General features: G+C 43.8%; 2 protein-coding genes and 1 non-coding gene across 4 annotated transcripts; 1 reads left to right on the top strand and 2 right to left on the bottom strand.

Annotated features, from left to right (window-relative positions):
• Positions 1–1,343: 1,343 nt before the first annotated feature.
• LOC109639151 (small conductance calcium-activated potassium channel protein 1-like) lies at positions 1,344–8,549 on the top strand. 2 transcript variants are annotated; one of them, XM_069516289.1, is made up of 10 exons: positions 1,344–1,893; positions 2,220–3,110; positions 3,583–3,678; positions 4,246–4,533; positions 5,040–5,161; positions 5,431–5,572; positions 5,648–5,758; positions 6,330–6,457; positions 7,155–7,224; positions 7,361–8,549. In XM_069516289.1, the coding sequence occupies exons 2-10, from the start codon at positions 2,253–2,255 to the stop codon at positions 7,589–7,591; spliced, it is 2,046 nt and encodes a 681-aa protein (XP_069372390.1). In that variant the 5' UTR covers positions 1,344–1,893; positions 2,220–2,252; the 3' UTR covers positions 7,592–8,549. The 2 variants fall into 2 exon arrangements, with proteins under 2 accessions (XP_069372390.1, XP_069372389.1); XM_069516288.1 differs by having other exon boundaries at positions 7,155–7,233.
• Positions 8,435–11,144, bottom strand: rps27.1 (ribosomal protein S27, isoform 1). Its single transcript, XM_020102502.2, has 4 exons — positions 11,004–11,144; positions 10,061–10,169; positions 9,843–9,953; positions 8,435–8,674 (listed from the first exon to the last, which is right to left on the bottom strand). Exons 1-4 carry the CDS (start codon positions 11,007–11,009, stop codon positions 8,646–8,648), a joined length of 255 nt encoding a protein of 84 aa, XP_019958061.1. The 5' UTR covers positions 11,010–11,144; the 3' UTR covers positions 8,435–8,645.
• On the bottom strand, positions 8,960–9,089 carry LOC138405976 (small nucleolar RNA SNORA35). The gene has a single exon (XR_011239647.1). It is a non-coding gene; the product is annotated as a small nucleolar RNA SNORA35 (small nucleolar RNA).
• Positions 11,145–13,695: the final 2,551 nt, after the last annotated feature.

Below are 13,695 nucleotides of genomic sequence, written 5' to 3'. Positions count from 1 at the left end.
TTTATTTCCTATCGAGCCTTTAACCTTTCAAACATAAGTGTCCAATGTTTGTTTCCTAATAGAACTTATTCATCTTGTGACCAATACTTCCCTGCCGATCGAGACTGATGCAATCAACATCCTGACCAGAGGATTAACTGACCCTCGCTTAAGATTCAGTGCAGAGCAGATTTGCCATTTACCAGCCGCAGCAATTAGTGGACTCAAAATATTTAATTTCACTTGCTTATAGCAGCCAAAGGATGATTTGCAATGGAAGAGACTAATTGAAGATGCACTGGCAAACAGCCACAGAGGCAAAAACAAATTGACATACTTAGCTCCCGTGCAGCTACAACAGCCGGGATTTACAAGCACTTGGCTGCAGGCTTGAATTAATTTTAAGCCTTGCAGATGTGCATATATCCTGTCAGCATCTTGTTATTAAAACAACACCATAACTTAGGAGCATTTCAGCCTCTGTCATTTCAGTGGAGTCAGTTTTGCTTTATATTCCTGCAAAGTCATATATTCAGAGTGTGAGATACTGTCTGATTTACTAGATTGCATCATCCACAAGGGTTTGGTGTTGACAGTGGCGCTCTGAGGCGCAGACAGTGGGGAGCTTCTCGTCTGCAGAATATCAACACAAAACAAAACCCAGACAATAGCATCTGGCTAAGTCTCAGAGTAGGACTGAGTCGGTTCAGCGTAATGAATCTGCTTTACATCTGGAGGGACGTCTGAGGAGGCAGAAATCATACCGGCTGATCAGACTGTTTTGTTGCTCTCCCACTGGACAGTCACCATTTTTAACTACGTGCTGTCTTCAGATTAGATAACGCTGTCCTTTATCCCGCTACTATCCGGATGCACTCCGCCCACCCTTTGCTCCTTGGGCCTTTCCATTTGGAGGGAGATCTATTATCTGTGGACCCATCTGTCACGAGGATTTAGATAAATAAATGATGCTGAATGTCATTGTTATGACTTTAATGCTTAATACTCCTCCCCGGGTCTCTGCATATTGTTCGGTTAAGAAGTGACATATTTGATATTTCATAAGCTCATAAGCATCGGCTCTCTGTCTCACTTGATTAATCTGCGATACTAATCTGCTGAATTGATACTGAGGAGTGTTGTTTTCTTTTGAAAATTGATTTATTTAAAGTTTGGACAAACCATTTAGAATTCTCCCCGAACAATAATGACATCAACTGATGATGGCACAAATGAAAAGTGATTTATTGTCATTTCTGATCAGGTTGATGATTGACACCAAGGCACCCATGTAGAAGCAGGCACCCCCCCTTCCCACACACATGCATGGAGGAGGAAATCTGCCAATCCCGGCTAAAAAAAAAAAAAAAAAAAAACCTCCTGACAGATGACACATTCTTTGCCTTTGCTCCACGCAACATCTGCAACTTAGAGTCTCTGCAGTCATTAAGCCCCTGCAGCTTTAAGGAAGATGTCCTGATGGTGGACAGTCATGAATCAGGAAACGGCCAAACAAGGGAATAAATGGCCAGAAAACGTCATGGATATCAATGTGGGTATTTACCTTGTGTGTCGGCACAGGCAGGATGAGTTCATAACCTCTGCCTGAATGTATGGGAGGGGCTCTGCGGTGCTGAGGCTGCTGATGGATTGCTGGAAAGTTCATACATGCAGACTGAGGACAACTGGAATATTTGGATCTGATCACATCGGAGTTCTTTGGCGCTGCAGCTTGATTTGTTTTCAAATTTGAATTCTTCCTCGATGGAAGTGATGTGTTTGGTTGATCTGAAGTTGCAGCAGGACTTTACTCGGAGGATCTCTTTGTGATTCAGGCAGATGTGACCAACAGGAGTCTGAATATTAAAAAAGAAAATATTTTTTCATCCTCGCAGCAGATTGCAGACTGAAAAGGTAAGAATAAAGATAAGAGATGTTTTTAAATTAATTAGGCATTTTAATATTAGGAACTTATAGTTTAGTGATTGTAAAGTAAATTAAAAGTAAAGTATGTTAAACTAAGTTGAATTTGTGTCTAAATCTTATTGACTGAGCCCTACAACAAAAGTATGTGAATGGGCAAATTATGATAAAAGACATTTGGTTTTCACATAATCTGAATTATTTCCAAAATCATGTTACAGATAAAGAAAGTCTGGTGAGTAAACCTTCAAAACATTTAAACTACATTGTCTAACTTCTGTCTTTCTATCTTACCATCTTTGCTCAAACCCAAAAAGATCCATTGAATCTTCACCTTTAACCCTCTCATCATGGAGCACTCCCCCTCTATCAACTTGTCGGTGGTGAGTGGAGACGAGGTGGAGGACCAGCGACCCCTCCTACCGTCGAGGATGGTCCCTCCACCTCAGGCCTGCTCCCCACAGTGCGGGATCCATCACACGATCCAGACGTCAGCCGATCACACCGTGTGGCTGGACAGAACCCAGGCCATGGCCGCCACACCTTTGTACAACGGCCACCTGTACGTCACGTCTTCCCCTCGCTCCAAACAGAGAGGATGCAAAGCCAAAGGCAAAGAGAAGAAATGTGAGAAAAGGTCAGGGGGGAGCAAAACTCCAGCACACAAGGAGCGGAATCAACAGCGCAAAGCCAAAAACGTAGGTTCACACAGACTCCAAGAAAAAGTCACTTCTTTCACTGACGTCCCCGTTTCTCCCTGCCGGTCCCCCTTCAAGGGCCCCTGCAGGTCCCATTTAGACATCAAGGATGTTGAGGGCCGGGGCAGCGTCTGTTTGGAGATGCACGACCGCCAGAATCTCCCAGAGATCATCATCACCAGCAAAGACGACGACCTCCAGCCACAAAGTGAAACATCCCAGTACCATCAGGACGTGTCTCACGCTAAAGGCCTGCTGCCGGGGGCCGAGTGTCCCAGCCCCAGCTCCAGCTCCAGCTCCAGCCCCAGTCCTCCGCCCAGCCCAAAGCAAAAGGTGGACGGCAAGGACGACCACTACTGGAAGACCCACAGCATCGGCTGGCGGCTGGTCCGCAGGAGGGCTCTGTTCCTGAGGAGGCAGCAGCTGAGCGACTGCGCCCTGGCGGTGGGGATATTCGGGGTGGTGATGATGGTGACGGAAACGGAGCTCTCCTGGAGCGTCTACAGCAAGGTCAGAGGGTCAAAGGGAAAACAGAATGAAACGATGAGCACACATGTGAGATGTGAACGTGATGCTGGGCTGCAAAGGTTTTTCAAGAGTCAAGAAAAAAAGATTTTTAAGAAGAATAATTGCAGATCTTTTCCTTGCTGACAAAAGCCCAGCATTAGTTTTTCTCTTCAATTTTACTGCACATGTCATTTAGATTTTCTTTCACTGTGTTCTGTGAAAAAACACTAAACCTGTTCATCATGAGCTGCATCGTAAAATGTGTTGAGTCAGTGGGAGAACAGATACAACAGCAGCCTCAGGAGAATTCACAGTAAGTTCATGAGATCATGTTCATTATATCAATAGTGGATTATGTAGATGTAAAGTATGTAAGATGAGGAGATTACACAGGATCACTGCCATTTTTTAGATTGAGCCATCAGCTGACAATGATGTCATGTATGCACATTGTGTGTGTGTGTGTTTTCTGCAGAGCTCCATTTACTCCCTCGCACTCAAGTCCATCATCAGTTTGTCCACGTTCATCTTGCTCGGCCTCATCGTGGCGTACCACTGCTGTGAGGTGCAGGTATCTGCTCATTGACAGTTTGAATAATAAATGTTTTTTGTCCACCTTCAAAACAGTTTTCAAAACCATGTATTTTAAATTTAACTCTGTGATTATAATGAGTGTTGCAGATTTGATCTGCTTACTGTCTTTTAATCCAGTGTAGTTTCTTCAAGCATTGTTAAAAGTGCTTTAAAATAAAATGTATCACTATTATTATTAGAAGTAGAAGTAGTAGAAGTAGTAGTAGAAGTAGAAGTAGTATATCCTCCTCTGAGGTTTCCTCACAGATTTAAAAAGTTGGTGAAATATTGAAAGAATTGTTTTCAGAACTTATATATTGGAACATCACGAGTTTCTATAGCAGCAGTTTCTTCTGTGGCTCAGTAAAATAAACCAAAGTGTCCTTGTGACAGTTTATAGTCGTCGTGTGGACATGACTCTGAGCGTTGAAGGATTTTTAAAGGTCTAAAGAGATGAAGGTGTCCGTATAATTTCTTTTTTGCACTTTCCCTTTAATCTTCTGACCTCACAGATTTATGTAAACCAGCTCTTTACAGCACTGTAATGCTCTGCCCCCCCACCCAGCTCTACGTCCACGACATTGGCGCTGAGGATTGGCGTATTGCCATGACGACCGACCGCTTGGCTCTGATAGCCCTGGAGCTGGCGGTGGTGGCCATACATCCCTATCCCGTGGGCCTGCTGTCGTACCTGCAGCAGACCACGACTCGCCTGTCGCTGTCGGAGACGGAGCTGGAGATCGTGCTGGCTCTGCCCATGTTCCTCAGGCTCTACCTGCTGGGACGCTCCATGATGCTGCACAGCCGCCTCTTCACCGACACCGCGTCCCGCAGCATTGGAGCGCTCAACAAGGTCAGAGGTCACCAGTGGAGAGTCTGGCTGTGGGGTTAACTGGATTATAATGCAGAGAAGAGGGGACTACATGGGGCCAATATTTATGGCTGTGCTTCCTCTATGAATGTTTCATCTGTTTGTGTTTTATTTCCAGATGGGCCGAGGGGCCTGTAGACATGTGACACCTGAGATGTGGCTACTAAAGTTTTACTCCTTGTGGTTTACCTTGATTACTTCCATCACTACACGTCTGCTTTCTTTTTCACAGATGATAATATCCACCTGACTGATCCCTTCCTGTATTTATAGTATTTAACAGTGATGAAAATGATCTTTGCCCCCCCCCTGCAGTTCCAAACCTGCAATCCATGTATCAGGCCAGATTGAGAACAAATATTTCTCATCCCATATCTCCTCTCTTTTATATAATCATAATCTGACAGGTACTAGCCTAAATAATCTGTCTAAATAGGGCCCCCTACTGTCAAAGTGCTGACGTAAAACCTTCCCTCTGTGATCCTCAGATTCACTTCAACACCCGGTTCGTGGGGAAAACTCTGATGACGACGTACCCCGGCACCGTGCTGATGATCTTCAGCGTTTCTCTGTGGATCGTGGCAGCGTGGGGTTTACATGTGTGTGAGAGGTTAGAGTCTACACAGGAGTGGAGCGGTTACATCGGAAATGTGAAATTCAAACATTCAACAAATTCAGGACAAAATGAAGCTCTTAAAATATCAGGATGAATTCAAATCCTAGACTTTTGTTTCCAAATCAATTTGGAAACAAAAGTCTTTAATTAAGTGAGTAAGTAGTGCATATGCAATATTTTATATTCAGTTTATGGTTTAGTGCAGTATACGTGGTGGAAGAGGCTGCACAGTGTGATCACGAGTTAATTTATTGTTCCTTCAGACACCACAACTACAGAGACCTCAGCAGCAACTACATGGAGGCCCTGTGGATGGTCTCCGTCACATTCCTGTCCATTGGGTACGGAGACGTGGTTCCTCACACCTACTGTGGACGCAGCATCTGCCTCCTCACTGGTATAATGGTAAGCACGTGGCGATATGGATAAATCCAGATTCTGAATAATCACAATATAAGCGTCTGATTCCGTCTCTTGCAGGGAGCCGGCTGCACAGTGCTGGTGGTGGCGGTGGTTGCCAGGAAGCTGGAGCTGACGCGAGCAGAGAAACATGTTCACAACTTCATGATGGACTCACACATCTCGAAGAGGGTGAATACCAACATGTGCATGAGTGTGTCTGTGCTGTGCATCATTATATAAACTAAATATAACCCAAAGAAACACACAATATATGACCTCTCAGCCGGTTTCTTCTTTTGGTTGTTAGACACTGTCTTTTCTCATGAATGTTATCATTGTTGTTAATTTGTAATTGTGGAGGGGGATCCCTCACTCTGAGATATAAAAATGGAAAATAATATATACAACCTTAACAGAATATATACAATGTAACAGCATTGCACATTCATAAAAGTGAAATTGCACAGCTAGAAATAAATTGTTTCACTCCAGATCAAGTTGCTTATATCCGAGCAGCCTGTCTTGTTGCTCTGTATAACTTTGTCTCGCTGTGCGATCCCGACACTTCACTAATGAAAACAGCAGAATTATCCCACCTCATGAGCCCATGAGCCGAGAACGAGACAAACTCGCTGAAGTACAATTTAGTCTGGTCGTTGTTATTCAGCGTGTGCAGTAAATAACAGCCCAGTGAGGTTATGTGCATGAACATAAAATTATTCCCCTGTGGGTGTTTTCTTCTTCTGCGTCCTCTCACTAGCAAAAAATAGCTGCGGCGAATGTGCTGAGAGAGACTTGGCTCATCTACAAACACACTAAGCTGTCGAGAGAAAGAGATAACACCCGAGTCCGCATGCACCAGAGGAAGCTGCTTCTGGCCATCCACCAGTAAGACACTGAACCCTGGTATCAAGCTGTAACGGCCTTTTCACTTTATACGTCGTATGTCAGCAATGAAACATGTACAGGTGCTTTTTACATTAAGTTGTGTTTGGTTTTACACCTTTTCCTGATGTATTTCTAATGTTTGTGGCAGTTTTCAATTTATTTGATTGATTGATTTTTTTAAATTTTAAATGATCTGTAATTTAAAAAAAAGGGGAAATTTCAACGTGATATTTTAGGCTTTTAAATCTTAAATCTTAAAGTGAAGCGATTTATTGACCAGACACTTAAAAGGGTCAGTTCACCCAAATCACAGATTGAGCAACCCTCTATATAAAGACTCATTAAGTAGCTGTGCAGTACTTTGGGGCCCTTTTGCTCCTGGTTGCATTAGAAATTTAAAGTGAGATTTTGTAAAATTTTAAAAGAAGAAATAAAAAATTCATCTTCTTAGAAAAGAAAGTAGAACTCAAAGCTTCACAAACTGGTATGAGCAGAAGATAGTGACGACTAATAGCTAATGAATGAAAGTAATACACATATTGCTACTTGAGGAACTGTTTTTAAATTATCCAGCAACTGTTGTGTTTTTTCGTAATGTGGTTGAACTGACCCTTTAAATTCCTCCTCTCATCAGTTCTCATGTATTAACATCACATCAACCTCCTGCAGGACCCATATAAGATACTTTTGTCTCCAGGCTGCGTCGTGTGAAGATGGAGAAGAGGTTACTCGCAGACCAAAGCAACACATTAGTGGACCTTGGCAAGGTGAGAGAGGCAAGTGAACGCATCATTTTAAACCCCATCCTGTGGAAACCTCAACAAAGTAGTATCTAATCGTCCCTGATGCCTTCTCTTTTTCCGCCCTACTGTGCACCGCCGTGGACGTCAAACCCCAACGCAGATGCAGAGCCTGATGTACGACGTGCTGTCCGAGGTGCAGGGCTGCAGGGGGGAGCTGGACTCACACATCCACATCCTGGAGAAGCACGTGGAGGAGCTTAGGGAGGGCTTCAGGAGCCTGATGCCTCTCCTGTCCAACACCCTGTCCACGCAGAACTCCTCTATCCGCCACCTGCTCAGGGAGAGGGAGGCGAAGTCAGAGACGGCCAGCGTGAGTGGAAGCAACAGTTAGAGAAGAGGCTGAGGGAGGCGACGCACAGCTGGAGGCTCTTCAAGGTGCTGCAGGTGGATTCATGAGCTCATAATACAGCTGAAATGTTCTTGTCTGGACATTTGTTATCTCAGAAGTGAAGGAAGTGCAGAAGTTATGTAAAATGGTTGAAAAAAAGCATAGGTAGACCATTTTCTGTGTTAATATCACAAAATTAAAATGTAGACTTTAGTCATATTTCACTTTTCATGAGGGGTTTTTACATCTCTGGAGTTACTGATAAACAAGATGTGCAACCAAACCGAACATTTATCAACATGCATCTGCTTCGACATATTAACCATCTAAGTGTCAAACATAATTCCACGTTCAGCTACTGAAATTAAGTAAAATGTAACATTTGAACGTTTTATCTAACATTCAATTTGCAAGTTTCAACACAGAATACTCATATATCATTTTAATGGATGAATCTGGAAACTTCCTACAGATGACCTGGCAGTGCACCATCGTATCCCTGAGGTCTACAAACCCCAAGTTAAGAACCACTACTTTAGGACTCTGAAGGGCTTTGGGTTTTAGTCCAACAGAAATTTTATTTCAGATTAATCGTATCAATAAATAATTCATGATTAAAGCCAAACATAAGACAAACTCACACCACAAATGATGGAGTAACTTTAACTTGATTTAATAAAAACTGAAATCAAAAAGTTTATTTAAAATATGGCCCCTCACAGAATTATATCCTCAAATCCAGATTCTACACCTGTTGTACTTTCTAATAAAGTTGTGAAAATAAGGTCTTTGTCTAACACATCTTTGCACATTAGAAACAGTGAAGTAACCACACGCGAGCTGCTCTTTTAGCCAAAACAATTTATTAAAGAGAGACAGGGTTGGAGGGTGGAGTTACAGCAACCACCGATCTGTCAACGCGAACAGTGGAAATTCATCTGCTGTCCAGTTCGTCTTCAGGTCTCGTTCTTATCATTTCGGATCAGACAGCTGGGTCAAGACGCTGATATCAACCGGTCCATCCCCTCCTCTCCCTTTTCAGCTCCAGGGAGAACAGCTAGTGCTGCTTCCTCCTGAATGAGCACCCTGCAAAAGGAGACAATGACATTCAGACCCGCTGCTCACAAAAGAGAAGCCGTACAGTACAGAAATGCTGCACACGCACACTATTGTGTCACATAATGCTGCGTCCCGTGCCTGATTAGGTCGACACCTCTTCCTACAACTAACTGACTTTACAGTGCATGAGAGAGGAAATCACTGAAGCGACACCAAAATCTACACTGACAAAAAACTATTTGATGATGAAGATGAAATGAGTCACACCGACTTCCTTCATCAGCAACATCAGACCTGTACAGTAACTAGAGCTAATGTTCTCAGCCTTCGAAAGGGGGGAGCCAGTGGTCTAGCGCAACCCTTCTGCAAACCGAGGTCAATCTGGCACTGGAATGAGATTGGAAGTCCACGATAGAGGAAGTCCAGTCACTTGGCAGTGCGGCCAACGTCACATTTGTTAAATTCACAATTAACTCACACTCATAACCTGAAGGGTTTAAAAGCACCAGTAAAACACCAAAGAAACAGGTTGTTGAGTGTAACCTGTTGTGATGAAATAATTAAGGGACATCAAGTCAATTACTATTTTCTACATCAATGGATGTAAACTGGGGGTCCTGACTGATTTGTGTGCTAAATTAAAATATCTGGATATTCTAGATTTGTATCCTGTTTTTGTATCTTCTACAGTTTTGACATTACACTGAATTAAATATGAGATAACTATTGCTGAGACTCTTGAATGTGACGTGTTTGGGCTGAAAACTACCAACTGCCTTCAGTTTACACCAGTTGATGGACGGAGAAAAGGTCTAGTGGGTTAGTGTACTGACCAGGGATGATTCCCACACAAGAGCAAATGTTAAGGGTTCTGGAGCAAACGTTCAAGCTGATATTGTTGTTGAAGGTCGTAAATGCACTTTTACTAACCAGCCCAGAGTATCCTGCATCTGCTTTGTGTGAAAAGCACTTTGTAAACCTTAGTTTTTAAAAGGGGCTATAAAAAAAACTGGCCTGCTTTTCCAAAATTTAACACTGCAGAGATTGGCATGTGTGAATTTCACGTTCATTTAGATAAATATGCTGCGTCTCAGCAGCTGATAGAAACCAGCTTGACTTTGAGTTCACGTGGAGAACACAACAACTCATGTCTTTGTCGGTGTGAGTCTGTGCAAACTTGAAGGACAATACTGACCCTCTGTGAGACGTGCTTTGCCTCCAGTGGGCTGACACAAGACTGTTGAGCAGCCCACACACAGCACCACTGTCTGAGCATGGCTGAACACCGTCGTGATCTTGTAACATCCTGGGAGAAACGAAGAAGACACCGGTTACCAACTCAATCTGAGGAAAATCACCAGACCACGTGGCCACAATGACAGAACAAGTGTCAATGCATCTGCAGATCCGTACCTGGACACTTCACATCCATAAAGTAAGAGTTGGGACTCTGGACGAGACGCTTCTTCTTGTGCCTCCTCTTCTCCTCCTCAGGGGATGGATGCAACAAGTCTTTTGCGAGCTGGATTGAGGGAAAAACAAAAGAAACGTTAACTCTGATCATTCCATTAAAATTGACCCAATCTTGGGATCAATAAAGTTCTTACTACTAGAGATGTTTTACATATCTCATATACAGGCGTTGCTCTATCCCATGCTCACTCCCTTGGTTTAATATTTTTATACCTCGGAGCTCAGAATGAAGTCTTACCTGAATAACTCTTCAACAGTAACAATGTTTATCTTAGCTGGCTAGCCATGATTTTGAAAAATGAAAAATTTGAACAATCTTTTCAAAAATTCCCCAATGTGGGATCACTAAAGTTCTTATCTGTCTAAAAACGGAGCTCGGTCGTGTTTTCTAACAAAGAAAACGTGAACCCGCTGAGTGGTTGTGTTTAAATGTATATTTTAAATTAAAATCACGCCATGTTGTGTTAGCTTAGCGATGCTAACCGCTGAGGCTGCTGCTCTGGCCTGTTTTCTTGGATTAGCTAACGCAGGCTACGCACTTTCACTAACCCGCGGGGGGGGATCATTTTAAAACGAATCTGTAGAAACGTACGCAAGTCACCACCGGGACCTGAACCCAGCAGATCCCGGCTGTTCCGAGTCAGCTCAGCCCGTGGAGCTGGCTCCATGTCCGCGGTGTGTGCGCCGCCATCTTGTGTCACAATGCGCTCGCAATGTGCACATTTATTTTGTTCAAAAACTGGGACCGAGACTCAACAAAAGCCTCCGGAACCGGCTCCAGCTCCGTCGCTCGTTTGTTACGCACACGCTGAGCCGAGTGGTGAACGTACATCGCGGGGTTAAAGTGGAGAAAAAGCAAAGTACCGCGGGCTAAGATACTCACTGGCATGTTGGCGAGGAAATAGCCGCTGCCGAAAAGGAGGCTTCACCGGAAGCGAGGGCTTCATATCGGTGTTTCCTTTGAGCCCGAGACGGAAGTGACGACTCCATACGCGGCATGGCGGCCATATCGGTGAGGTCTAACTGTTTATTTTTTTAACTGCATAATTATTTTAAAGATGTTTCTTCCATGTTTCTCAAATCCCCGTTCAGTTGTCTGCATTATTTGTTTTACTTCTACAGTAGTAAACACTCAGTCACAGTCAGTCCCAAGGTTTTTATAGTTTTCTACCTCTGAGCTTCAGAACGATAAGTCAAGGGAAGAACTACTTTATTAGTCCAGCAATCGGGGACATTTGTAGTGTTACAGCAGCAATTAGATCAGTAAGTGATAAAAAATAAAAAATAACTAGAAATACAGAAACACTATAAACTAATACAGTGTGAAGAAAAGAAGAGTATCTATGCAGTGTGATGAATATTGCACAGTTGAGACTTGAAACCGTTAGAGCGCAGTCCAAAGGTGTTTTTTACTGGCAGCAGTGCTCGGTGTATAGTCTTACTCCTCTCCGCAGATTTTGATGATGATATTTTGCCAGCGTTCCAGAGATCTTCAAGTTCACCTAGTCTCTTACGCTTATCTCTTTCTCTTTTTCCTTCTTTCTCTCTCCATCTCGCTCTGGCCAGAGAGCCAGGCGGAGTGCACAGGCTCCACTGGCCGAGCTACGGTGCGCAATGCCCGGCTAGACACACACAGAACGAGCGCCCCTCCTCATCTGCCGAGTATTTGGTGTTCTTAAGTTATATTTCCAGTGTTCCAGAGATCCCAGTGCCTGAGTGCTGCTGTCTGTGCCCCGTCAAGTTCACTCATAAGCTTTTCTCTGTGATGAAGATGAACAAAAACCAACACAGGAGTCGTCTCACTGATGGACACCTTCACTCCATCTTGAGAGTTTCCTCAGCAAAGAACTTTACCCCAAACTTTAATGAACTGGCAGCCAAGAAAAGATGCCAAACATCTGGCTCTGCGACATGTAAATAGAAGATGAATGTAGCGGACCTAAATATGTTTTATTTTTGCGCTTTATCCAATATCCTGTCTATCCTGTTTAATAAATGTTGACCCTGTTTGGCCCTCGACGTCCCAGTCCCTCTCTGTGATTGGGTTTGACACTACCGACTTAGGGTGTATCAGTCTGTCGCTGAAGGAGCTGCCCAGTGCTGTGATGGTGTCCTGCAGGGGGTGGGACTGGTTGTCCATCAGAGAAGACAGTTTCACCATCATCCTCCTCTGTCCCACCACCTCCACTGAGTCAAGCAGGTATCCCAGGACTGAGGTGGCCCTCCTCATCAGTCTATCCAGTCTCTTCCTGTCGGCAGTGAAAATGCTCCTGCCCCAGCAAACTAATCCAAAGAAGGTGGCAACATGTTCATAATAATCCATTTCACACATTGTAACACCATACACTTACATGTGGTGTCCCTCAAGGATCAGTTCTAGACCCCATCCTTTGTCTAATGTAAACATTGTTCCTGTGCAACTGGAACGCTATCAACTATTCAGGTGTGACGTCATTGCTGGAAGAGCAATGTCATAGAGAGAGGGGGAGCCTGCTACTGTTCTTCAGTGTGAGTCGAACAATTAAATAACTTTTTGAAGGAACTCAACATACTGTTCTTCTTGTCCTTCTTGTCCAAATTCAACAGGACCTCCAGTTGTGTCAGTTGATATTCCATGAATTCTTTCTCCTTTGTTCTCTGACTGTTCAGCTGTTTCCTCTCCTCATTCAGCTGTTTCCTCTCCTTGTCCAGCTGTTTCTTCTCCTGGTCCAGCTGTGTCCTCTCCTTGACCAGCTGTTCCTTGTTGTCTTCAAGGTCTTTCTTCTCCTCCTTCAACTTTTTCAATTCCGTTACCCAGCGCTGTTCTAGCCTGCTGATGTCAGCTTTGGTGTCCTCCGCCAGGGAGGTGTATTTGGTCTCCAGAGCTTTCAGTTGTGAGAGTTTTTCTGCGTCTTTTTCCCTCAGCTTGCTTTTGGCCTCTGTGAGCTGCTTCTTGAGCATCAGAATTCCATTCGGATGGAGCGGCTCTGTCAACTGATCACTGCTCTGCTGGTTATTGAGCTCTGTGACATCACTCTCTTCGTCACTGAACTCAAGAGTGGGCTTGAGGTTTGAGACTTCATTTCCGCGTTTTGACATTGTCTGGTAGCACTTTGCATATTCTTCCTTGAACATCTTCTCCCTCAGCTGTAGAAGGTGCTCAAGTCTTTTGACCCTCATTCTATCTTTACTTATCTCGTAGTTAAACGACCTTCCAGTATTCCCCTTTTTGATGCGCTTGCGCTTGTCCTGGTTTGTATTCTCAAAGTCAATCTGCACACAGGAGTGTACACTGTTGAGTGTAGCTTGTTGTTCATTGAAATGTACATAACGCTCATGGGCATTGGCTTTAAATGATACCCAGTTTTTTGTGTTGTCTCGTCCAGCCATGGCAATGAGAAATTAAGACTCTTCAGGAAAGTGTTGTTGCTGTGGTGATTGTAGACCGTAGTAACTGTTTCTAGCTGCTTGTGGCCGAGAATGCAGTGGGTGAAAACTGACTGGATTCACTTTTGGTCAATAGGCAGGTGCTATGAAGTTGGCTATGGGGTTCTTTGATGGTCACAACTGAGCATAATCATAGAGATAGGATCAAG

This window comes from Paralichthys olivaceus, chromosome 20, assembly GCF_024713975.1.
Source record: "Paralichthys olivaceus isolate ysfri-2021 chromosome 20, ASM2471397v2, whole genome shotgun sequence".
Classification (NCBI taxonomy): Eukaryota; Metazoa; Chordata; class Actinopteri; order Pleuronectiformes; family Paralichthyidae; genus Paralichthys; species Paralichthys olivaceus.
Note: the sequence above shows the minus strand (reverse complement) of the source record. Positions and strands in the feature narration are given on the sequence as shown.

Coding starts and splice junctions, on each gene's coding strand:
- LOC109639151 (XM_069516288.1), top strand. CDS start 2,253: ATGGAGCACTCCCCCTCTATCAACTTGTCGGTGGTGAGTGGAGACGAG. Junction 5,573..5,647: donor GCCTCCTCACTGGTATAATG/GTAAGCACGTGG, acceptor CGTCTCTTGCAG/GGAGCCGGCTGCACAGTGCT. Junction 7,234..7,360: donor ACCTTGGCAAGGTGAGAGAG/GCAAGTGAACGC, acceptor ACCCCAACGCAG/ATGCAGAGCCTGATGTACGA.
- rps27.1 (XM_020102502.2), bottom strand. Junction 9,954..10,060: donor TATGGATGTGAAGTGTCCAG/GTACGGATCTGC, acceptor CGTTTCTCCCAG/GATGTTACAAGATCACGACG. Junction 8,675..9,842: donor CAAAGCACGTCTCACAGAGG/GTCAGTATTGTC, acceptor CTCCTTTTGCAG/GGTGCTCATTCAGGAGGAAG.